The sequence below is a fragment of the Pan paniscus genome, chromosome 19 (assembly GCF_029289425.2).
Source record: "Pan paniscus chromosome 19, NHGRI_mPanPan1-v2.0_pri, whole genome shotgun sequence".
Lineage (NCBI taxonomy): Eukaryota > Metazoa > Chordata > Mammalia > Primates > Hominidae > Pan > Pan paniscus.
The window spans coordinates 19,950,878-19,976,417 of record NC_073268.2 but is presented as its reverse complement, the minus strand read 5'-3'; the positions used below and the strand labels follow the sequence as shown (position 1 = coordinate 19,976,417).

Sequence of the window (25,540 nt, the reverse complement as noted above, 5' to 3'; positions counted from 1 at the left end):
GAGGCAGGGGCTACAGTGAGGCGAGATCATGCCACTGTACTCCAGCCTGGGCGACAGAGCGAGACTGTCTTAAAAAAAAGAAAAAAAAAGTAAGGTTTAAGCTGGGCATGGTGGCTCACACCTGTAATCCCAACAATTTGGGAGGCCAAGGTGGGAGGAACACTTGAGCCCAAGAGTCCAAGACCAGTCTGGACAACAAAAAATAAAAAAATTAACAGATGGCCTGGTGTGTGCCCATAGTCCTAGCTGCTTGGGAGGATTGCTTAAGCCCAGAAAGTTGAGGCTGCACTCCAGCCTGTGTCAAAAAAAAACAAAAAAACAAAAAGTGAGTAAGATTTGGAGTAAACTTTTAAGATAGTCATTTTATAGAGACAAAGTGGCAGTTATGAAATTCCTCTTGGGAATACCCAAGGCGAATAATCCCATGTCGTTGTGTTCAAAGGCAGAAGGGCTGAGAGGGCTGGAGTGAAACTCAAGTATTGTAAGCACCCCCCATTCTGAGCTGTAGAGGTCTCTATGTGCATAGTGCTCACGGTGGGGGTGGAGGTGGAAGATAAAGGAGAGAGAGTGTCCAGGAGGCTGCAGTCCCGGGGACACTGTGCTCCCAGCTTACTTCTTATTAGGCGTTTCAGCAAAGCACTTGAGGGAGGATGTTTCCACCACCGTCTCACAAAACGTGACAACTGGGTCAGCCACCTGGGAAACAGAAAATAAATTACTGAAGCGAGGTCTAATTTTGTTGGAAGGGCAACCATTTACCTAAGGGAATTCAGAAGCTCCCTTGACACTACCTCTGTGAAAACCCCAACTGCCTTAATCAGCACAAGTGATAAGTACAACAGCAGGTTAAAAGAGCTGTCCAAACCATCACCAAAAAGCCCAAGAAAACTTACTGTAGTAAAGAAATTAGATTCCTGAGCCAAGAGTAAGTGGGGTATCAAACTAGGGCCTTAATTCTAGTCTTCAAAGGTAGCTCTCAGCATCCATTCAGCCGTCTACCACCATTCACTGAACAACCCCCATGGGTCTGACAGAGCTGGTGCTAGAGACCCACTGGTGTGCACCCATGTCATTCTCAACCCACAGCATCTGAGTGAAGCTCTGCCCTGAAGCCCCAACATGGTCTGCTGCCCAGGAAACCCAGTGTTTTCTATGACACCAATCCTTCCTCCTTCCTAGATACATCAGTAGAGGAGTCTAAGAGGGGTATTGAGGGTCTCCACAGGGCCTTGGAGAAAATACGACTCAACTAGGACAAGGAGGCCAAGCAACACATGGTTTGAGGGGCTACATCAAGGCTTGACAAAGAATCTGGGAGAGACAGTCCCCACCCTCTCCTTGAAACCACCCACTCTGAGACCTAATCACCACCCATGGGTTAATTGTTTAATTGTGCAATTATTTCCCTAACAAAGGACCAAGAATAACTTTGGCTTGGGAGCCTTTATTTTCTTTTTCTTTTTTTTTTTTTTTGAGACAGAGTCTCGCCCTATCACCCAGGCTGGAGTGCAATGGTGCGATCTTGGCTCACTGCAACCTCTGCCACCCGGTTTCAAACAATTATCCTATCTCAGCCTCCTGAGTAGCTGGGATTACAGGTGCCTGCCACCATGTCTGGCTAATTTTTGTATTTTTAGTAGAGACGGAGTTTCACCATGTTGGTCAGGCTGGTCTTGAACTCCTGACCTCAAGCAATCCAACCGCCTTGGACTTTCAAAGTGTTGGGGTTACAGGTGTGAGCCACCGTGCTTGGCCTGTTTTATTATTTTTCAATGCATTTATTTTTTGAGACAGGGTCTTGCTCTGTCACCCATGCTAGGGTGCAGTGGCATGATCGTAGCTCACTGCAGCCTGGAACTGCTGGGCTCAAGCAATCCTCCTGCTTCAGCCTGCGGAGTAGCTGGGACTATAGGTGCAAGCCACCACACCTGACTAATTTTTATTTTTTAGTTTTTTGAGACAGGGTATGACTCCATCTCAAAAAGGAGAGCAATGGCACAATGATTGCTCATTGCAGCCATGACCTCCTAGGCTCAGGTTGGAGAGCGATGGCACAATCACAGTTCATTGCAGCCTTGACAGTCTAGGCTCAGGTGATCCTCCCACCTAAGGCCCCCAGTAGCTGGACTACAGGTACATGCCACTGCACTGGGCTAGTTTGTAGAGACGAGGTTTCACTATGTTGCCCAGATTGGTCTCAAACTGGGCTCAAGCAATCCTCTCACCTCAGTCTCCCAAAGTGCTGCAATTACAGCAATGGACCACCATGCCCAGCCTGGCTATTTTTTTTATTTTAATTTTTGTAGAGGCAGTGTCTCACTTTGTTGCTCAGGTTGGTCTTGAATTCCTGGCTACAAGCAATCCTCCCACCTCGGCCTCCCAAAGTGCTGGGAGTGAGCCACCAAGCACGGCTGAGCCTTGATTTTAAACGTATGACACAGCAGAAGGGAGCAAACCAGTTCTCAAAAACCTTCCCATATAAGGAGCAACAGATCATGGTTTTCACAAACACATGTACTCTCTCTTCCCTTGGAGCTTCCCAGGAATTCAAGGATTTGGTCACTTGTGAAAGTCTGGACCGTGAACCCAGCTCCCGGCAGATACTGCTGTACCTTGATGTCTATCTCTGAGTACATCTTCCGCAAATCATGCATCACACAGTCCAGGTAGAGCTCCCCGGTGCCCAGGATCACATGCTCGCCAGACTCCTCCACCTGAAACACAACAGGCAGTCACAGCCTGGATTCTCTTATGCCAGCAAAGGCACACACAAACAAAATCAAGGCCAGAGCAGACAAGAAGGTGCCTATCAGAAACAGCTACTACTTAGCATCTGTTCCAGCCTCTTCAAGAAGGTTCAGTGAGGAGCATCTGCCTATGAGTGGGTCCTCAAGACACCAGGACCACTCAGCATGGTGCTACTAGGTGTGAAGTCAATGATTTAATTCCCATCTTAATGATTTAGGTCAAACTCTACCCTATACCCATGGACATAAGCTAGCCCTTTAGCCCTCCTGGCCTGCTACCTGGAAAGGTACACTGGCAGGCTCATAGTGTACAAGGATCAGAGTAACAACTCACTTTTCCTTCTCTTCTCGAGAAAATCAATTCAAAGTATACTCATTAAGAAATGTATTTTTTTCTAGATAAAGACATCTGGGGAACACAAATACGCGCACACACACACACACACACACACACACAACCTTGTCCTATACCCCCCATCACTGCCCCCTCCTACACAGGTCTTGTTTTAACACACACACACACACACACACGGGTCTTGTCCTGCCTTGACATGACAGCCATAGGCTGGGCTTGCTCCTGACACAGCTTCCTGGAAGCAGCAGATCATGAACACCTGATGGATGGGAAGCGGTGTGCAGCTCTGCCCATTCAGCTGGGGATAGTGGGGCTTGGCGGCTGCTGCAGGCCATGGGCATACCTTGGTGGTGAGGGATGGATAGCTCTTGTTGACCTTGCGCAGGCCATCAAGCATCTTGGGCAGCTCTGAGGGGTTGACTGGCTCCACAGCAATCTTGATAACAGATGTGGTATTGAACTTCAAGGGTCGGAAAATCTGAGCCTGAGATCCAAAGCACAAAGGACTGAGGGCAACTGGCATGAGCAGGCACAGAAAGTGCAGAGGTATGAGAAGAGAAGAGGACTTGCTTAGGATCAGACTATGTATTCCCCAACCAGGAGCCTGGTGCTGAGTGGGGGTAACCTGAAGGGCCATTTCTTCCCAGGTATTCTGGCAGAACAAAGAGAGGAGGAAAATAATAAAAGGCACCCGTCCTAATTCCTCGCATCTGAACTGAGTACAGGGAGAATCCAGCAGGGTCATATCTAGAAGGCTAAGCCTGAAACCAGGACATGGCAATGACTGTGGATTAGTCCCGTTTGTGCTCATGTGTGTCCCTGGGACCATCTAGCTTAAGCCAACCCAGTTGGTCTCTTCAGAAACTCTACCTCCTCATTGCCTCGGGGTTCGGTTATGGTTGCTGTCTTCACAATTGGTTGATCAACACCTTCAATCAGAACCCAGTTGCCAGCAGGAACACGGTTCACCTCGATGTGGTACCTGAAGCAATGTCCAATAAGCAGCAGTGAAACTTAGGCAGAGCATTCCCTAATTTTTTTTTTTTTTTTTTTTGAGACAGGATCTCACTTTGTTACCAGGCTGGAGTGCAGTGGCACAATCTTGGCTCACTGCAGCCTCGAACTTCCAAGGTTCCAGTGATCCTTCTGCGTCAGCCCCCCAAGTAGCTGGGACTACAGGCACACACTAACATGCCCAACTAATTTTTGTATTTTTTGTAGAGACGGGGTTTTTTCATGTTGTCCAGGCTGGTCTTGAACTCCTGAGCTCAAGCAATCCTCCTGCCTCAGCCTTCCAAAGTGCTAGGATTACAGGTGTGAGCCACCATATCCGGCCTATTCCACAAAAATTTACTGAGTACTTGCTGCATGCCAAGAGCAGGGGTGAGCAAAACAGATACATTCTAGCAGGGGAGACATACAGTAAACAATCATTATCCACACATGTATGTGGTTACAAACTGATGGGCATTATGAAAGAAAAGTACAAGGTGTTTCTGTGAGGACATAAGAGGAAAATCTTATTCCAATTGCAGGCTCATGGTAAAAAGCTGCCCAAGGTGTCAACTGTAAGGGGCTAGCAAAAGCATCAAAGAAGGCCGGGTGTGGCGGCTCACGCTTATAATCCCAGTGCTTTGGGAGGCTGAGGTGGGTGGCTGGATCACCTGAGGTCAGGAGTTTGAGACCAGCCTGGCCAACGTGGTGAAAACTATCTCTACTAAAAATACAAAAAATTAGCCAGACATGGTGGTGCACACCTATAACCCTGGCTACTTGGGAGGCTGAGGCAGGAGAATTGCTTGAACCCGGGAGGCAGAGGTTGCAGTGAGCCGCAATCACGCCATTGCACTCCAGCCTGGCTGACAGAGAGAAAAAAAAAAAAGGCTGGGAGCGGTGGCTCATACCTATAATCCCAGCACTTTGGGAGGCTGAGGCAGGTGGATCATGAGGTCAGGAGATCGAGACCATTCTGGCTAATACGGTGAAACCTGTCTCTACTAAAAATACAAAAAAATTAGCTGGGCATGGTGGCGGGCACCTGTAGTCCCAGCTACTTGGGAGGCTGAGGCAGCAGAATGGCATGAACCCAGCAGGTGGAGCTTGCAGTAAGCCGAGATCACAGGCACTGCACTCCAGGTTGGGCGACAGAGTGAGACTCCATCTCAAAAAAAAAAGCATCACAGAAAACTTCCACTTTCCCAGCTCTTCAATATTCCGCCTTTTGGCATTTAGGGTGGATTTAACAAAAGGGGCCACCATTGAGGCAGAGTAGCCACCTTAGGGAACACAAATGCTTTGGTTTAACTTGTCAACTGGGAAATCAAACTCATAAACTGACAAGTAGCCCAGAGGCCCAAGCTAAGTTTGACTGCAGATTGGGATGCTACAAGGGATCCAGTGAAGCCTTCTCTCTTGGTCAAAGAGTAGACAGTGGAGTTGGGGAACAATTTCTTTTGGGAAGAAACACAAAGATTATGACTTAAGGAACACAGGAGAGGAAATGAAAAGAGGATTAAGATGAGTAACAATGGAAATCCTCCTACAAAAGTTCATACAAGCTTCATGCTTTCAAAAGGGCTTTAAGATGGTGTGTGGTGGCTCACACCTGTAATCCAACACTTTTGAGAGGCTGAGGTGGGAGGATCACTTGAGCCCAGGAGTTGGAGACCAGCCTGGGCAATATAGTGAGACACTGTCTCTACAAAAAATTTAAAAATTAGCCAGACATAGTGGTGTGTGCTTGTAGTTCCAGCTACTCGGGAGGCTGAGGTGGAAGGACTGCTTGAGCCCAGGAGGCGGAGGCTGCAGTGAGCTGAGATTGTGCCACTGCACTCTGGCCTAGGAGACAGAGTGAGACCCTGTCTCAAAACAAACAAACAAACAAATAGGGCTAAAAAAAAAAGTTCACACGAGCCACCCAAAGTGCAAAGGCGAAGCTTCTGGCACTATTCCAACAGTAGCTGCCTTTGGCCCCAGCAAACCTGGGACAGGAAGAACTTGAAGTCAATAGCCCTGCGGAGGGAGAGCCACTTTATCCCCTCTTGCACAGAGCCTTGCAACTACTTCCAAGGAGGATCACTCCTTCCAGCTCCTTGGGGGCAGCCCCTGGATAGACACCAAGGCATACTCCTGGGGCTCTGGTTGGCAGTACCTGGCCACAGAGATCCAAAGGCGGCCCACGGTGCATATCTGGGAGTCTTCCTCATCCTCCAGGGTGTAGTTCTCCCCCAGTACCTTCACAGGCTGCCCAGCATGAATGGTGCCACTCAGCACCCGGCCAAAGGCGTGAAACTGGACTCCATCATCTGTGCTGTACATCTTAGTAGTGTGGCACATCAGGGGGCCCTGGAAGAGGGGACAGGGTGCAGCTTCAACCACATCTATGCTCCGGGGAAGTACTACTCCCCGCCATCTTCCTTGACAGCAAGGACATGAGCTCTATGAGGAGCTAGAGAAAGATGAGGTAGTCTCATCTCCAAACCATGTTCTACCCCATCCCTCTGAGAAGGATGAATAGGAGACATGGCAGAGCAAAAATATTCTCCTCTTTTTTTTTTTGGGAGGATAAGGGCATTGAGGAAGAGACACAGATTTAAGATAGCAGACAGGCACTATTGGCAAGATTACTTACTGTCCCAAATTTCCTCTTAAGATGTAACTCAATTCTCAACTGGCTGTGTATTTATGATAAGAAACTAGACGGCCTAAGAAATGGCTGGGAAAGATGTTTTTAAAAGCCAGGACTGACAAGATTAGCTACCATTTGTTGAATCTTTAGTATCTGCCAGGCAACATGCTGAACACAACCGTAACACTTCCTTAATCTTATTTAAATCTCATAACAACCGCTCACATTTTATTATGCTCGTGTTATAGACCAAGGCCTTGAGGCTCAGGAAATGTGAGTAATGTTCCCAAGGTCATAGCACTAGCGGTGGCAACATCAGGCTTTGCATTCAGGCCTGACTGTGCTCATGGGGATGGGGAGGCAAGGGTGGGAAAGTGGGCATTACTCCTGTGACCAGAAATCAGTATCCCCACACAGGAAGGGGAAAAAAAGACCAGAGAACCAGGGAGCCACATGCCCTTACATCAGGGTCACAGTCACTCATAGCCTCGCCGAGGTCGGAGTCCACACCACCGGTGTAGGTGTGCTCAATCTTGGGCTTGGCGCCCACCTTTGGAGAAGGGATATGCTGCACACACATGTCCACAAAGCCTGTAGATGGAGAAGAGAAAGCCATTAATACATGCCTTCCCAGGGAGCACGAGCAGGAGTTACTGAACCATTCACAATGGTCAAAAAGCTTAAAGTGCGGGGACTGATTGTTAGCTCTAAAAGCTCTGGCACTATAGATAGTGATAGCCTGCTTCCTGGGAATGTGCTGCTAGAAGATTTGGAGTCACCCTGATGCCAGAAAAGAGCAAGCAGCAGGTATCAGTGGTACATGGTTCCTTGGAACTCAGCTGACAAAAAGTTTAAAGTACATCGATCTATGAACTTTTATTGGCTATACGCATTTACGTGGAACAAAATAAGCACCCCATCTAACATCTACTTAAAACAATTCCCGACCTGACTCCCATTGAGAAACACTGCATGCATCTCTATTCAATAAGTTACCCCGTTTTCTGAACACATTAATAAACCACATAAGAGGGAACCCCCATGAGCACATTGGGATAGGCCTGTGTGCCTTCAATGGTATCTGGTGTGTCAGATTGATGGGCAGACCAAAATAAGCTATTAAAACTACGCACCTTGGGGGCCCAGACACCTAATTCCCACCGGACTTAGAATCAGAGACTGCTGAGAAGACCCTCAGCCATCACCCTTTCCACTTCCCTGATTTTACAGATAACAAATCAGAGTCATGAAGAATTAGGTGGCTGGCCCAGGGTCATCTCATGGAATGGCCAGGGCAGGATCAAGACAGACTCAGGTGGTTTTTTCAACCAGTCCAGTGTCTTTCTGCTGTATCACGTGCCTTCTGTGTAACTAACCAAGTCTCCCAAGTCCTAGCCTAGTGCTTTTTGCACTATTTCACACTACCCAAGCATCCACCTTCCCGGCTGCCCCCTGGAAAATATACCAGAACCACAGAGCCTGCCTCCCCATCTCATTTACTTGAACACTCCTCCTGGCAGGAAAATGTAATTCCTTTTGTTTCCCAAGATAGAATGTGTGCCATCATCCACTAAGGAAAGCAGCTAGGAAAAACACCAGTGTTCTGCATCTGAATCTGTGGTTTGTTGAAAAGATCCTCAGATTTCTGACCTCCATCGCTGGGTGAGAAAAAATTGCTGTGATACCTGTGGCAGGGCACGAGGATGACAGAGTTAAGGGGCCACGAGCACATTATTACCTGTGAACTCGCCAAAGAACTTTTTGCAGACCAGCCTGAGCAAGGGGCGGATGTTCAGCTTCAGCTCCTCCTTCGTCAGGTGGATGCCAAGCTCGTCTAGGGTCCGTGGGAGGCTGGTGTCCACGTCACCTACAACCTGTGAGAGTATAAGACACCATGTCAGCTGTAGTGAGAGCCTGAGCATGGTGCTAGAGGGAGACAAGGGAAGTCCAAAGAAATATCTGAAGAACTCCTTCACAAGGCTCTCTTCTATGGAGACAAAGCTCTTGGCAAGGACAAAAGTTTGGTTTCAGCGGCATCTCTGCTACCTACCCTTCAAACCACAGGCAAAGCCAACTTGGTTACATCCCCATCCCAGCCAATAAACCAAGCACTCAGATTGATTACTCCCAGTGCTGCCCCCTGGTGTCTGAAAAGCAGCATCTCATCCCACTCAGAAACTCCCTCACCTATTAAATAGAAGTCTATTTACAGACTTCTCAGATTTAGAGGATCATTGTGAACTGGAAGGAACCAAAAAAGGTCACCTCGCTGTGGATCCTGTCAGGGCAGGGCCAAGCTAAATCACCCTCAGTAGACGCAAGGTCTCTACTGAGGCAGGCTCTATAAATTTTTTTTATTAATCCATTCCAGTCTGACATAAGATACTAAGTATTTTTCAGCACTAATAAATTTTAATTGTTATTTTATCTTGTTGCTAGGTTTTGCTGTTTTGTCCACCGGAATGGCCACACACATTTTGTGTATGTGTGTGTCCACTGTGCTTATTAAATACCTGCATGTTTTATTACTGTCTTGGGAGAAAGGTCTGTATGAAAATTCCTATAATTTTTACCCTTTTAGTCCCATCTTTTAGGGAGTACAAATTCATACAAACGTCATGCTATATTCCCTTTTTTAGAGACAGGGTCTCACTCTGTCACCCAGCCTGGAGTGCAGTGGTGTGATCACGGCTCACTGCAACCTCCACCTCCTGGGCTCAAGTGATCCTTCTGCCTCAGCCCCCCAGGTAGTTGGGACCACAGGCACACACCACTACAACAGCTAATTCTATTTTGTGCGGAGATAAAGGGTTTAGCCATGTTGTCCAAGCTGGTCTTGAACTCCTGATCTCAAGCGATCTGCCCACTGGGACCTCCCAAAGTGCTGGAATTACAGGCGTGAGCCACCACATCCGGCCATGTTATATTCTTTGCTTCTCAGCATTCCACATGCTTAATTAAATCCTTACCATCTCCTGACAAATGATTTCAATCTGACAAGCATCACATATTGTGCAAACAGTTAAGAAAGCAAAGTTCATACGAACATGCTTTGTTTTGTTTTTTTCTGAGACAGGGTCTCACTCCATCACTCAGGCTGGAATGCAGTGGTGTGATCATGGATCACTGCAGCTTTGACCACCAGGGTTCAAGCAATCCTCTGCCCTCAGCCTCCTGAGTAGCTGGGACCACAAGTGCACACCACCAGTCCCAGTTGATTTATTTTATTTTATTTTTTTTTGAGACGGAGTCTTGCTCTGTCACCCAGGCTGGAGTGCAGTGGCACAATCTCAGCTCACTGCAGCCTCTGCCTCAAGAGTAGCTGGGATTACAAGCATGAGCCACCACGCCTGGCTAATTTTTGTATTTTTAGTAGAAATGGGGTCTTGCCATGTTGCCCAGGCTGGTCTTCAACTCCTGGACTCAAGTGATCCTCCCGCCTTGGCCTCCCAAAGCGTCTGGATTACAGGCCTGAGCCACTGTGCCCAGCTCAGACATACTTTAAGTGGTTGCAAAGCAGTTCATTTTATGGGATGTATCATCACTCATTTAATCAGATTAAAGAGCATAACTGACAAACATTTAACTTATTTCCAGTTTTTTCCCTTTTCCTGATGTTACAAACAATGCTATAAGCTGAGGTGGTGGACTCCTGCCTGTAATCCCAGCACTTTGGGAGGCCAAGGCAGGAGGATCACTTGAGGCTACAAGTTTGAGACCAGCTTGGGGATAATGGCAAGACCCTGTCTCTACACAAAATTTTTTAAAAGTTAGTCAGGCATGGTAGCTTGCACCTGCAGTCCCAGCTTCTCAGGAGGCTGAGGTGGGAGGATTGCTCAAACCTAGGAGTTTGAAGCTGCAGTGAGCTATGATCGTGCTATTGCACTCCCACCTGGGCGACAGAGTGGGACCCTATCTCTAAAAAACAAAAACAAACAACCAAAAATGCTATAATAAACACTTTGACTTATATGAATAACCAGGAGGACTTTCACAATTATATCTGTAAGTTAAATTTCCGTAACTGAAATGATTAGTTCTAAGTGTCACATTCCTCTCAATAGTCAAGATCTGTTCATAAACCTGCTCTAGGAGAAGTCTTTTCTTTCATACCTTTTCCCTTTCCTTTGATTTTTTTTTTTTTTTTTTGGTGACAGAGTCTCGCTCTGTCGCCCAGGCTGGAGTGCAGTGGTGCAATCTCGGCTCACTGCAACCTCTGCCTCCCGAGTTCAAGCAATTCTCTTGCCTTAGCCTCCCGAGTAGCTGGGACTACAGGCGCCCGCCACCATGCCCAGCTAATTTTTTGTATTTTGGTGGAGACGGGGTTTCATCGTGTTGCCTAGGCTGGTCTCAAGCTCCTGAGCTCAGGCAATCTGCCCACCTCGGCCTCCCAAAGTGCTAGGATTACAGGCATGAGCCACCGGGCCCGGGCCCCTTTCCTTTGATTTTAATAACACTTAGAGTAATGTAGTGTTCTGGATCCAGAAGATTACTTCTGGAACAATTAGTGACCAACAACCACCCTTATACTTGACATAAAACTGAGCAGGTTTAGGGACAGAGGGAAGTGTGAGTTCACCAGCTCTTCCACACTGTGCTTATAAGAGCAGATCTGCCCAGTGTGACCTGACACACTCACCTGGGCGAGGATCTTATAAAGGGGCTCCAAGATAAACTCCACGAAACTTCTCTGGGAGCTGCTAGTTGGGGCCTTTTTGGTGAACTTTCGCCTAAAAGGAAAAATAAGTTCTGAGTGACCCGGGGGAAAAGGCACTATCACTGATCCCAAGAGGCATTGTCTAAGTGCTGAATCTGAACAACAGCCCAGGGGAGGAATGTGTGTGTGACTGTAAAGTTTCCAGAGACAGATTCCTGGAAGGATACATGGTTATGACCCTCCTGGATGCCTGAGCTGGGCTATAAAGACTTCAGGAGAAACAGCTTCTCGCCAGATCAGAGCTTAGGAAGCCAACCCATTTAGGGGAGGAAAGACGGTAGTTTACGTTAAAAAAAAAAAAAAAAAGTAGGTATTTAATCTTTGAACTCAGAGAATTTCACTGTCCTCACTTACTGGGTAAATGATCACCCCTCTGGAAAGTCACGTCCCATACTCTACTTACGTCTTAGGGTTGAAGTAGATGTCACCCCAGAGTCTTTTAGCAAATTCTTGGTAATTAATGTCACCTATGGGAGAAGCCACACAATTATAATCTACCTAGCAAAGTGTTGTTCAAAATTCTGTTTCAGGTGCCACAGGTGGTTCATAGCTGAGAACTTCTAGCACTTTCCTTTCCAGGGTCCAGGCAGTTCCTTCTAACCAGAGAGGAAAACGGGGACACTGAGGCACAAAGAAGGACAAGACTGGTCCAAAGTTGACAAGGCTGTGCTGGAGCCAAAATGAGAACCCAAGCCTCTCCATCTCCACCAAGCACTAGGATTGAACTATGGACAAGAGCATGGGTTACATGTTTTCCTTCGATGGAACAGGGTCACCTACTGTGTGGCATCCTCTATCTGCATCTAAACCCTGTCCCTTCTGGAAGGGGAATTTAATGGTTCTTTCACCCTTTCCTGATGTAGACAAGCTCGACTCTGCTGCCAGTGTGGGCCACCTTCCAACTGCAGTGTCACCATAAGGTTCTGGCTAGCCCTAGGCCTCAGGTAAGCAATTACTCAGCCCTCTCGAGAGAAAACACCAAAGCCAACCTTTGGCTCATCTTTCACCAATTAATATTTTTAATTTGACTATAACTGCTAATCCTGGTCAGACTGTACCAAACAACCATAGCTTTTAAAAGTCAAGACGTTGGGTGACATCCAATTAGATAACTGATAGCACCAACCACCTCCTGGATATTTCTACCCAGATGTCAGACTGTCCCCTCACCTTGTATGGGATAAAGGGAATGCACTGGCTTTTCCCGAAAGTCACATTCCCCTTCAGACTTCTCTGTCTCCATCAGTAAGGTTACCACCAAATTTTCAGCTAAACTCAAAATCTTTTTCTTCCCTACTCTGTTAATTACCAAATTCTCCCCTTCTTTCCCACATTGTTAGTTACTGAAACTTTCCTTCCTCTGAACCACTGAATGTTTATGCCCTCTGTTAATGCACTTACCATGCAGTATAATCACTGAACTTTTTTTCTTTGAGATGGGGTCTTGCTTTGTCATCCACACTGGAGTGCAGTGGCATAACCTTGGCTCCCTGCAGCCTCAACCTTCCTGGCTCATGCAATCCCCCCACCTCTGCCTCCCGAGTAGCTGGGACTACAGGTGTGCACCATCACGGCCAGCTAATTTCTAAAATTTTTTGTAGAGACGAGGTCTTGCCATGTTGCCTAGGCTGGTTTTGAACTCCTGGCCTCAAGTGATCCTCTACTTTGGCCTCCCCAAGTGCTGGGATTACAGGCATGAGCCACTGGACCTGGCCTGAACTTGAACTCTTCTCCTTGGTTAAACATTCCACTGTTACCTGAACAGGCCATGACTAACACCACCTGCCTCTGTGCCTCTTTCTCCAGCCCTGCAAGTCTGGAATTCTTGGCTTTCTACTCTTTATTTGCCCAAGCCCCATCTCCTTCCCTCGGCTTTACCTGACTCCAAGCCATTGAGGCTGACCCCTTCCCCACCCCTAAATTCTCTCAGCTGTATCTGCCTACAGCACTCAGCTCACACTATCACCTCACATTGCCATTCATCACTCTGTGGGATTCTGTCCATCCACTGGATGAAGTTTCTAGAAGTCCGAAGTTGTTCATGATGCCTTATTGTATTATATTCCTAGTGAGAGCACATGGTATCAGTTTTGGTACTAAGGTGTAAATGGATTCTAGTTCCTACTCTATTAGTAATTTCTGTGACCATGGGCATAGTTTCCCCTCACGTAAAATGAAGAGAAGGACTCAATGATCTCTTCAATATTCCCTTCAGTGCTGACTTTACAGAAGTCTACACATGGCTTTCCATGATAACGCTGCTGCAGCCCAGCCCATAGCTAGCTCTGGCATAAACTAACAGTGGGTTCAAAGGATGAACAACAATCTCGCCCAAGGCTGAGGATCATTTTCAATCAAAATTGGAATCATCTCTGCATTATAATTACGAAAGGGTTTTGGATTTTGCTTCACATGCTCATACAATGGACATTTAGAAACACAAACTTCTACTGGAACCCTGTTCAGTTTAATTTCATTTATTGTTTAGCTACCCATTTTTAAAAAAGAGCCATCTGGAAATAACTGATATATACATCTAATAACAAGAAAATGGTCAATGGCCCAATGCTGTTTGAAAAACACAGATTACATATGTATACAGTTGACCCTTGAATAACATGGTTTGAATGTCTCGGTTCCAATTATACATGGATTTTTCTCCTGCCTCTGCCACCTGAGACACCAAGACCAATGCTTCCTCTTCCTTAGCCTGCTCAATGTGAAGATGACGAAGATGAAGACCTTTATGATGATCCACTTCCACTTAATGAACAGTAAATGTGTTTTTTCTCATGATTTTCTTTGTAACATCTTCTTTTCTCCAGCTTACTTTATTATGAGAACATAGTACACAGGCCGGGCACAGTGGCTCATGCCTGTAATCCCAGCACTTTGAGAGGCTGAGGTGGGCGGATCACGAGGTCAGGAGTTCGAGACCAGCCTGACCAACATGGTGAAACCCCATCTCTACTAAAAATACAAAAATTAGCTGGGCATGGTGGCATGTACTTGTAATCCCAGCTACTCAGGAGGCTGAGGCAGGAGAATCACTTAAACCCAGGAGGTGGAGGTTGCAGTGAGCCGAGATCGTGCCATTACACTCCAGCCTAGGCAACAGAGTGAGATTCTGTCTCAAAAAAAAAAGAAAAAGAACCAAATTTTTCTTTTCTTGTTTTTTGAGACAGGGTCTTGCTCTGTTGCCCGGGCTGGAGTGCAATGGTGCAATCACGGCTCACTGTAGCCTCAACCTCCTGGGCTCAAGTGATCCTCCCGAGCTGGGACTACAGGCCAGTGCCATCATGCCCACCTAATTTTTTGTATTTTTTTGTAGAGATGGGGTTTCGCCATGTTGCCCAGGCTGGTCTCAAACTACTGGGCTCAAGTGATCCGCCTGTCTCAGCTTCCCAAAGTCCTGGGATTACAGGCGTGAGCCACTGCACCTGGTCAAAAAAGACTGAACTTCAATTTTTTTTTTTTTGAGATGGAGTCTTGCTCTGTCGCCCAGGCTGGAGTGCAGTGGTGTGATCTCAGCTCACTGCAAGCTCTGCCTCCTGGGTTCACGCCATTTTCCTGCCTCAGACTCCCAGTAGCTGGGACTACACGTGCCCGCCACCACGCCTGGCTAATTTTTTTGCATTTTTAGTAGAGACAGGATTTCACCGTGTTAGCCAGGATGGTCTTGATCTCCCGACCTCGTGACCCGCCTGCCTCAGCCTCCCAGAGTGCTGGGATTACAGGCGTGAGCCACCGCGCCTGGCCAAAAAAGACTGAACTTTAATCCCTCATTTTTTTTCACAAGAGCAAAGGGCTCCATGCTAAGAGTGCGGCAGGACAACTGACTGGCCAGAATAGAAACGCTGATGCTCCACCGCCTACTGGTCATGAGACATCTCACGGAGCCTGTCTGCTCGACTCTAAGAACGGGATAACAGTGACTTCCCTCTAAGGAACTGTAACATTGAACACAGAAAAGACTCTCAGTGCACGATTCCTATTGGAATCTGAGGTAACTGGGGAAGTGCAAAGATGAAGAGCCAGGGAGTCTCTCACAGTGGGAATCTGGTCTCAAGGATCTGGTGTTGAGGCTCCAGGAACCCATGATATGATGCGGCTGGGCATGTTAGCAGAGGCCTGTAGATGCTGGCTGCAAGGTCACCATGAGTTCTCAATTAGACCCATGAAATTGATGTCTGCCTCCATACGGCTGGCTAGAAGCACTAACAGTGAGGGAGACGCCACCTGTGAGAAGGTCTGAACGTGCCTGTGGGCATGGATGATTCCTGTTTTACAAAACCTGTCTCACTCTAGGAGAGACTTTTATTCCTAAAATGACCTCCTTCTTCTCCCATGTCCTCCTATTCACTTTTATTTTTCTATTATTTAGAAACCACTTAGCCTGAAGAAAGGGTCTCAAGGCCAGAAAGACCCCCAAATGTGATAATAACAGGTGATAAAATGTTCCCCCAGCAGGGTGCTGATACGAAGCCAATTTCTGAGTCATTCAGCAGGAAAGGCACACAGGACTCAGGGGAAGCTGGTGAGACAGACTGCCAGCCAGCGCTTACCAAAGGTGTCGGCGTAGATCTTGGCAAAGGAGCCCAGCGTGAAGCAGATGCTGTACTGGGAGCTGGAGAAGCAGACGTTACCCAGGAGTGGGGAAAGGATCAGGTTCTCATCAGTGGAATACATGCTGAAACAGAGACAGTGGTGAACACAGTGCCAGGCTGCAGCAGCCCGGACGCACTGCCAAGGGGAAGGGCAGGAACTCGGTATCACAGCCACTCTCCAGCCCTCAGAAGGGACTTGTGCAAGACACTCAGTTTTGCCAACAGCCTGGTCCAAGAAAGTGACATGATGGAGCTGTTCCCTAATTCCCAATAACAAGTTGATTTCCCAGAGCTGGGAACATTCTGCACAATCTTGGAAAAGTTAACTGCACCAGACAGACAAGGGGAAACCTACAGGACAGAGACAAAAACCTTAGAACACAGGAAATGAATCTAATGTGATAAGACAGAAATACAGAAATACATTTGACGAAAAACCTCAATTTCACAAATACAAGCAGACATAAACATCATTTAAAAAAGAGAAAAGAAAGGAAATGAAGAAAAGCAACTCTGCTCTTTACCCTCACTGCCATACTCTTTATTCTTTTGTGTTTGGCTTTTACAGTGTTAAAACTTTCAATCTTAAAAGCCATGCAGAAACCACGAGCATCTGAGTTCACTAACATTTATAAGAAAACGAGTTGTACAAGGGGATCAAATCCACAACCCTAGCCTTACTGGCACATTATCTTATGGAATGTCCCAATATAGAAATAAAGGTATGGCTTATAAAGAACAGCCCTCTACCCCATTGCACTCTACCCCCAAGTTATCCTCCCTAGAGGCAACTGCTTTCAACACTTTTAAAGCTGCTTTTAGAGTATTTACCTTCAGGTTTCTAAGTAATATGTTTATGTTACTTTTTCTTGCTTAGAGGTTCTTTTGCTTTTGAGACAGGGTCTTGCCTTGTTGCCCAGGCTGGAGCACAGTGGTACAATCACCATTCACTGTAGCCTCGATCTCTCAAGCTCACGCAATCCTCCCTCCTCAGCATCCCAAGTAGCTGGGACTGCAGGCATGAACCACCAAGCCTGGCTAATTTTTGTAGAGATGAGATACAAAAGCCATGTTGCCCAGGCTTGAACCTTGAACTCCTGGGCTCAAGCAATCTCCTGCTTGGCCTCCCAAAGTGCTGGGATTCTAGGTATAAGCCACTGTGCCTGGCCTCTTGTTTAGAGGTTTGAAACATGACCTCTTGACTTCCTATTTTAGTAAATCAGGTTAAGTTCAGCCCTATCCCACTTCCTACTTTTTTTTTTTTTTTTTGAGATGGAGTCTTGCTCTGTTGCCCAGGCTGGAGTGCCGTGGTGCAATCTCGGCTCACTGCAAGCTCCGTCTCCCGGGTTCACGCCATTCTCCTGCCTCAGCCTCCTCAGTAGCTGGGATTACAGGCGCCCGCCACCAAGCCCGGCTAATTTTTTTTGTATTTTTTAGTAGAGATGGGGTTTCACCGCGTTAGCCAGGATGGTCTCGATCTCCTGACCTCGTGATCCGCCCGCCTCGGCCTCCCAAAGTGCTGAGATTACAGGCGTGAGCCACCGTGCCCGGCCTCTCTTTTTTTTTTTTTTTTTTTAAGAGGATCTCACTCTGTCACCCACATTGGAGTACAACAGCACAATCATAGCTCACTATAACCCTGAACTCCTTGGCTCAAGTGATCCTCTTGCCTCTGCCTCCCGAGTAGCTAAGACTACAAACACATGCCAGCACGCCAAGCTAATTTCAAAATTATTTTTTGTAGACACAGAGTCTAGCTATGTTACCCAGGCTGGCCTTGAACTCCTAGCCTCAAGGGATCCTCCTGCCTTGACCTCTCAAAGTGCTGGGATTACAGGCATAAGCTATCACGCTTGGCCTTTTTATTAAAATATATTTGTCATTTCATCCTTTGGACTCATGATGTCACACTGGGCTCTAGTCATTCTCAGTCCTTGCGGAGATGGGGTGAAGATATTCCTTTTGAAAAGTAGTGCTACACACTGGGAAGGCTCCTGAAGGTATCCGTCTCTAGCCACACAGGTTCCACCCCCAATCCTTAAATGGAGAGGCATTCTTTCAGTTGGAGAGGCCTCCTCACAGGCCCATTTGAGGGGCTGCAGGAAGTCATCTAGCACATCTTTCAGCCTGTAGTAAGACTGTCTTTAAGATATATTTAACCTCTGTTTCAAAGGCCCTTTGATATTATATTCTAAGGTATCATAACCATCACTCATATGTATCAATGCAAGCCCTAAATCCATCTTGTTGAGAAGCAGGTATATCCACAGAAACACAGCAAACAGTTCTTAATTTATTTAGACTGTGTTAATTTTAAGATAATAGCAGCTAACATTATTCAGCACATCAGCTGCTACATTGCAAGCACTGTGCTGTGTTCCATCAAGTATCTATTTAATTTCTTATAACATCCCTTGTAAGTTATGTTAACTTATACTATAAATGCCTAATAATATTTGCTACTATTGCTGTTAGGCAAATATTATTCCTTTTTTACCGAAGCAGAAACTGAACTTAAGTAATCTGCCCTACTTTACATGGTTGGTATGTGGTGAAGAGGAGGCTGATTCTAGAGCCCAGGCTGGGTGCAGCAGCTCAAATCTGTAATGCTAGCACTTTGGAAGGCCAAGGTGGAAGAATTGCTTGAGGCCAGTTTAAGACCAGCCTGGGCAACATAGCAAGACTCCATCTCTACAAAAAAAAAATAAATAAATAAAAAATAAAAATTAAAATTAAAAAAAATTGGCCGGGGGTGGTGGTTCACGCCTGTAATCCCAGCACTTTGGGAGGCCGAGGTGGGCGGATCACGAGCTCAGAAGGTCGAGACCAACCTGGCTAACACAGTGAAACCCTGTCTCTACTAAAAATACAAAAAATTAGCCGGGCGTGGTGATGGGTGCCTGTAGTCCCGGCTACTTGAGAGGCTGAGGCAGGAGAATGGCGTGAACCCGGGAGGCGGAGCTTGCAGTGAGCCGAGATCATGCCACTGCACTCCAGCCTGGGCGACAGAGCAAGACTCCGTCTCAAAAAAAAATAAATTAATTAATTTAAAAAATATATAGCCAGGTATGGTGGCACATGCCTGTGGTCCCAGCTATCAGGAGACTGAGGTGGGAGGATTGCTTGAGCCCAGAAGTTCGAGGCTGCAGTGAGCTGTGATTGTGACACTGCACTCTAGCTTGGGTAACAGAGATCCTATCTCTAAAAAGAGAAGAAATTAATACAGCCCAAGTACTGATCATAATAGTAAAATGAAGATGTGTTAAAGTATGAAGTCAACCCCTGCAGAGTCCCAGGATGTGCCTCTAGTTTTGCCCAACAAACTCATCAACACACGCTTAGAAATAAATCACAGTTGTTCCCAGAGGTATTCAGGGTTAAAACCCAGAGCCTCCGAGGACAGGAAATCCACTCCCAGGGGTTTTCTACCTTATTAATCCATTGACCTCATCCACAATGTGGCGCAGCTTGTAATAAGCATCAGTTGGAGGCAGCTTCAGCTCCAGGATCAGCCGGTCAATCTTGTTGATGCACACAGTGACTGCCAGCCTCTCCTGCACCGCATGCTTGATCAGCCGCTCTGTGTTCAGCATCACCTGAGAAAAACAAGGCTCAGAAGGTGGTAAGAAGAACAAGGAGGGCAGAAAGTTCAAAGCAGAACCAAAGAAGGCACTATTTCAAACCATGAAGCCTGGGGAGAAAAAAAGACCTGGGGAAATATTACTGGGTGGAAGCAGAGAGCATCCTGCCCGAAGATAGACACAGGAACTTTAAGAGGGCACCTTGCAGGATTGAGAAATGAATAAACCCATGAACAATGATGTTGGGAGCCAGGTTTCTCAGTGCTAAAGAAGGAACTAAGAAGGCTGGGAAGAGCCAGTGGTGCTGAAATGGAATTGGGGGTATTAGGATTAATGCATGATTTTTAATATATGTGTGTAGAAATAGTTACAGATATGTATGAGTGTATATAACCTAGCTGTGCTCAGTGAGAGGGCCTAGAAGCAATGTACCCCAGTAGCAATGAGCACATCCAAACCTTTGTTTCTAAATACTAATCCCCACTGGCCGGGCACAGTGGCTCATGCCTGTAATTCCAGCACTTTGGGAGGCTGAGGCGGGCGAATCACGAGGTCAGGAGATCGAGACCATCCTGGCTAACACGGTGAAACCCTGTCTCGACTAAAAATACAAAAAGATTAGCTGGGCGTGGTGGCAGGCACCTGTAGTCCCAGCTACTTGGGAGGCTGAGGCAGGAGAATGGCGTGAACCCGGGAGGCAGAGCTTGCAGTGAGCCAAGATCGCACCACTGCACTCCAGCCTGCTGGGCGACAGAGTGAGACTCCGTCTCAAAAAAAAAAAAAAAAAAAAACCGACTCCCCACTATGAGCCAGAGCTGCTAGGCTAGGTGCAGTCACTCACACCTGTAATCCCAGCATTTTGGGAGGCCAAGGCAGGAGGATTGCTTGAAGCCAGAAGTTCAAGACCAACCCCGGCAACAGAGCGAGACCCCATCTCTCAAAAAAATATTTAAAAATAAGCTGGGCATGGTGGCACATACCTGTAGTCCCAGCTATTTGGGAGGCTGAAGTGAGTGAATCACTTGAGCCCAGGAGCTCGAGGCTGCTGTGAGGTATAATTGTACCATTGCACTCCAGCCTGGGCCAGAGGGCAAGATGCCATCTCTTTGAAGGAAAAAAAAAAAAGCCAGAGCTCCTTGAAGAAATGGTTGAGTCCAGGATTGGGACAAGGAAAGATAACGTCTAGAACATCTTTTTGTGCTTCAAAGTAAGGAAGTGCTCAAAAAACGATGAGGCGTGAAAAAGATGATGGAATCAGCCTGAAGGAGCTCTCAGTAGCCAAATCTGGGACGAGAGCACTAGAGCACCGGAATCCATAAGGACAGTAACAGATTATAACTCACTGAATAAAATGCAAACCCAAATATCCACAGTGATAATAAGCAAATGGGGGAGAAACAAAAGCACTTCTTTACAACATAATTCCAACCAATAGGCCAGGCGCAGTGGCTCATGCCTGTAATCCCAGCACTTTGGGAGGCCGAGGCAGGTGGACTACTTGAGGTCAGGAGTTCAAGACCAGCCTGACCGACATGGTGAAACCCCATTTCTACAAAAAATTCAAAAATTAGCCAGGTGTGGTGGCAGGCGCCTGTAGTCCCAGCTGCCTGGGAGGCTGAGGCAGGAGAATCACTTGAACCTGGGAGGCAGAGGTTGCAGTGAGCCAAGATTGCGCCACTGCACTCCAGCCTGGGCGGAAGAGCAAGAATCCATCTCAAAAAACAAAACAACAACAACAACAACAAAAAAAAAACAACAATGGCTGGAAGCGGTGGCTCACGCCTGTAATCTCCACACTTTGGGAGGCCTAGGTGGGCAGATCACTTGAGGTCAGGAGTTCAAGACCAGCCTGGCCAACATGGTGAAACCCTGTCTCTACTAAAAATACAAAAATTATCCAGGTGTGGTGGTGTGCACCTGTAATCTCAGCTATTTGGGAGGCTGAGACAGGAGAATTGCTTGAACCCAAAAGGCAGAGGTTGTAGTAAACCGAGATCGCACCACTTCACTCCAGCCTGGGCAACAGAGCAAGACTCCATCTCAAAACCAAAACAAAACAGAAGGAATAAGAAGAGTTAGAAGACTCACTATTTGCAACTATTGTAGGAATAAGCCAAGAATCATCAATAGATGACAAAACTAGTAGATAAAGTTTGATAAGGAGAAGAATAACCAGATTCTAATAACTAGAGCTTAATCACGAGGAAGTATTAGACAAACCCAAATTAAAAGACATTCTACAAAATAAGTGCCCTGTACTCTTCAAAAGTGTCAATGTCATAAAAGACCAAGAGAGGCTAAAGAACAGCTTCAATTCAGAGAGACTTGAAAATCATGAAAACTAAATGTTATGCATCACTCTGGATTAGGGGAAAAAATTCTATAACGGAAATTGTTGGTATGATTAATAAAACTGAATAAGGTCTGCAAAAAAAGATCTGTACAACAGGACTGTATCAATGTCAAATTTTCTGATTTTGGCAACTGCACTGTGGTTACGTAGGTGAATGTCCTTATTCTTAGAAAATACATTCTGAAATATTTTACTTTCATACAGTTCAAGGGGAAAATGTACACACCTGTCTTTCTGTGTGTGTCTGAACGTGTACAGAGAGAGAATTACGAAGTAAATGAGGGTGGGTTCTTTGAACAATTCTTGAAGCTTTTCAGTTTGCTGCTATTCCAAAATGAAAAGTCAGTTTAAAAAAAGACAATTCTGGCTCCCTCTGCTGGCTGTCTCACCAATGATAACACGAATAAGGTTAGCCAAAGCGTTCCATCTCTCAATTGAGGAATACAGAAGACACCCTGGTATTTTAACTCCAATCTCTTGGAAAAACGCAACTAATATTAAAAATCCACTTACAAGAACATACACTCCTCCCTTCCTTTTATTTACATTTGTCATTTTATCTTTGTGTTTTCTGAATAGCAATGAGTCTTATCATTTTGAGCTTCACTGAGCAGGAAGCAAGGGCACCCACACTGATAATTTTTTTTTCTTCGTTTTTTGAGAGAATGTCTCACTCTAGCACCCAGGCTGGAGTGAAGTGGTGCAATCTCGGCTCACTGCAACCTCCAACTCCCAGGCTCAAGTGATTCTCCTGCTTCAGCCTAATGAGTAGCTGGGATTACAGGCATGGGTCACCACACCTGGCTAATTTTTGTATTTTTGGTAGAGACGGGGTTTCACCACGTTGGCCAGGCTGGTCTCGAACTCCTGACCTCAGGTGATCCACCCACCTCAGCCTCCCAAAGTGCTGGGATTACAGGTGTGAGCAACCACACCCGGTGAGAATTAATTTTGAACTTCATTTGCTGCTTTAATTTTAGAGCAAATTTGAGCCTTAATCCCAGAGAGTTTCAAGTTCTCTGGCTCCCAGCTCACTCAGTGCTCTGGGTATTGTTGGGGGGGGGGGCAAACATAACAGGTGGATGAGATTCTGGGAGCTGAGTCTGACTCACCCCCTCAGCAGCATCAATGAAAAGGACCACTCCATCTGAGATGCGCAAGCCAGCTGTGACCTCATCAGAGAAATTCACATGTCCTGAAAAGCAAATACTAAGTAAGTCATCACTTGGTGCAGGATAAAGCACAATTAACTGGTAGGGTGAACTGAGGGGGCACTTCAAAGCCCGTGAACCTCCGAATATCCCCTTTCCCTCCTCGCCATAACCCCCTACAGGGTAAAAATATCCCCCATTAGTGTCATATCCTTGCATTAAGCTTTCCTACGGGAGGCTCCCTACATAAAAAGAGGGAAGTGCCCAGGAGAGCATGAGTCCACACACACAGACCAGCTTAGCCTAATCAGCAGTAAGTAGAGTTCTGTGGGATTCAAGACAATCTGGAGGCAGGAGAAAGGGCAAAGCAGGGCCTGGAGCACAGTGTGCTGCTCGAGGAAGGCAGTTCCTGGCAAGGTGCTATGGGGGCAGGGGCTGAGAGTTATCAGGACACTGGGCATCAGATGGTGCCAAGAAAGCAAATTAGCCAAAACCTAAAACCTTCCAGTTTTTAAAAACTCTGCCCCAGTTGGTCCTTTCCATAGGAGGAAGGGTCAGCCAAGGTGCGCTGCTCCCAAGGTCATCAGGATGTTCGCCAGTCTCCTTCAAAAGACTGAGAGTACTCAAGGCCAGGGACTGGCTCTGACTCACCTTTAGCTCCCCAGCAGATAGCATGGGGCCTGACAGGCTGAAATGAATAAATGAATACAATTCCCTAACATTTTAAAATATTCGAAAGAGTAAAGACATGAATAGAAGGCCTGGAGTATGATGCTTGCTAAATTAACAAGTTAGAAACAAAGGAGAGAGTCAAAACGGAAAATGGTTTCAATGAAGGTGAGGGAATGTAAAAACAAAGATGCACTGCTCTGTTCTGCTCTGGAAAGTGAGAGGACACACGCAAAACCAAGACAAGGTTCTAATAATCAAAAGCCAAAGGATGTCCTACCTGGAGTGTCCATGATATTGAAGAGATAAGATTTTCCTTTGGTGTCTGGCAAGACCACTGTCACAGGAGTGCTTTTGATGCCTACACCTCTCTGAAAGGAACAAAGAGTGGTCAAGACCTCTTCCTATGCAAGAGGGGTTCATTTTGTTTTTGGGGCTCCCCAGTTGCTAGTAAATTACACTGATGCCTCTCCTTATAGTGGGTGATTTTTATCTAGGCCTCTAGCCAGCATGACCTTGAAGATAAAATATCTTGGTGTTAGACACCATTTTTGGGGGACTTGTTTCAAATGTGAAAAGATGAAAATGAATTACTGCAAACAAAACAGTATTAAGCCTTATCAGAGAATCCAGGGTCCTAGAATCTCATCCTCTTTATACATTAGAAACAAAAACAATAGCTGAGCACCTTGAAAGTAAAAAGAAACAATCTGGGGTATTTTAGTTTTTTTTAAAAAAAGAAATATAAAAGCTATGACAGAAATAAAAATTTTTTTTTAAAACTCCAAATACATAAATACATTATAAAATAATAACAGCTAACGTTGATTGCCTATCTATCTTTACTAATTCCAAGTGCCTTTAGTTAACCATACTTATTATACTTAAAACTTCCATTAGGAAAAAGGGACAGAAATAAGAGGGGGGAAACAGAAGGGGTCAGAGATTAGAGAGAAAGATCCGGAAGGAAAGACAAAAAGAGGAACACAAAGATATAGGAACCCATTTTCAAAGAGAAGCTACTCCTAGAAAGAGGTCATCATATGGATGGACTCATCCTGCGGATTTTTAAAGGATGATGTCATTTTAAAAAAATCACGTTGAGCTTCTGCGTAACTTATAGCACAAATGCAGACATCGCCTCTTAGTACTTCTCCTATATTAGGCCAAATTTAATCTAGTCAAGAACAGGAGGGTTCCCCTCCTAACCTACAGCTTGCCTACCCAGTTCAAGTTATAACCCTGGAGTAACTGGGGGAAGAAGGAGATGGGATGTGAGAAGTGGAGAGAGAGGAGTAGGATATGAACTAAAATGCTATCATAAAGGCTCCTCTACATTCCCTACAAAACTATTACTGGTGGGTCTGGTGTAGGCGACAATCAGATTCCCCAAGGCATGCTTACCTCTTGCTCTGTGAAGAGGATGTCAGTATAGCACAGCTGAAAAAAAATTAACTGTTGTTACCACCTGAGTTGAGACTGCTCTCCCACAAACGAACCATCAATCACTTTCCCTCACTACCTCCCAGCTCAAGGGTTTCTTTGAGATTAAAGAGAGAGAGAGAGCAGGGTGTCCCCACAGCAATTACAGACAATGAGACCAGTGCCCTCCCAGCTGGAAATGCTCCTGGGTGTGTGGAGGGATTTTTTTATTTTTACTTTTTTGGAGACAGAGTTTCGCTCTTGTTGCCCAGGCTGGAGTGCAATGGCGCGATCTCAGCTCACTGCAACC

The 25,540-nt window shown here is 46.2% G+C and overlaps 1 protein-coding gene across 3 annotated transcripts in view; it reads right to left on the bottom strand.

Annotated features, from left to right (window-relative positions):
- Positions 1-25,540, bottom strand: part of EFTUD2 (elongation factor Tu GTP binding domain containing 2) — a 49,168-nt gene that overhangs the window by 6,141 nt on the left and 17,487 nt on the right. For all 3 annotated transcript variants that reach the window (XR_010110534.1, XM_003806509.4, XM_063598651.1), the window contains exons 7-20: positions 25,213-25,248; positions 24,089-24,179; positions 23,101-23,183; positions 19,484-19,650; positions 16,013-16,137; positions 11,851-11,914; positions 11,370-11,460; positions 8,469-8,604; positions 7,194-7,321; positions 6,254-6,447; positions 3,973-4,084; positions 3,446-3,586; positions 2,613-2,714; positions 614-696 (exon numbers count right to left, since the gene is read on the bottom strand). Coding sequence is in view for 2 of the 3 variants with exons in the window: in XM_003806509.4 (XP_003806557.1) it covers positions 614-696; positions 2,613-2,714; positions 3,446-3,586; positions 3,973-4,084; positions 6,254-6,447; positions 7,194-7,321; positions 8,469-8,604; positions 11,370-11,460; positions 11,851-11,914; positions 16,013-16,137; positions 19,484-19,650; positions 23,101-23,183; positions 24,089-24,179; positions 25,213-25,248 (1,553 nt within the window). In the remaining variant the exon portion in view is untranslated. The remainder of the gene's footprint in view (positions 1-613; positions 697-2,612; positions 2,715-3,445; positions 3,587-3,972; positions 4,085-6,253; positions 6,448-7,193; positions 7,322-8,468; positions 8,605-11,369; positions 11,461-11,850; positions 11,915-16,012; positions 16,138-19,483; positions 19,651-23,100; positions 23,184-24,088; positions 24,180-25,212; positions 25,249-25,540) is intronic.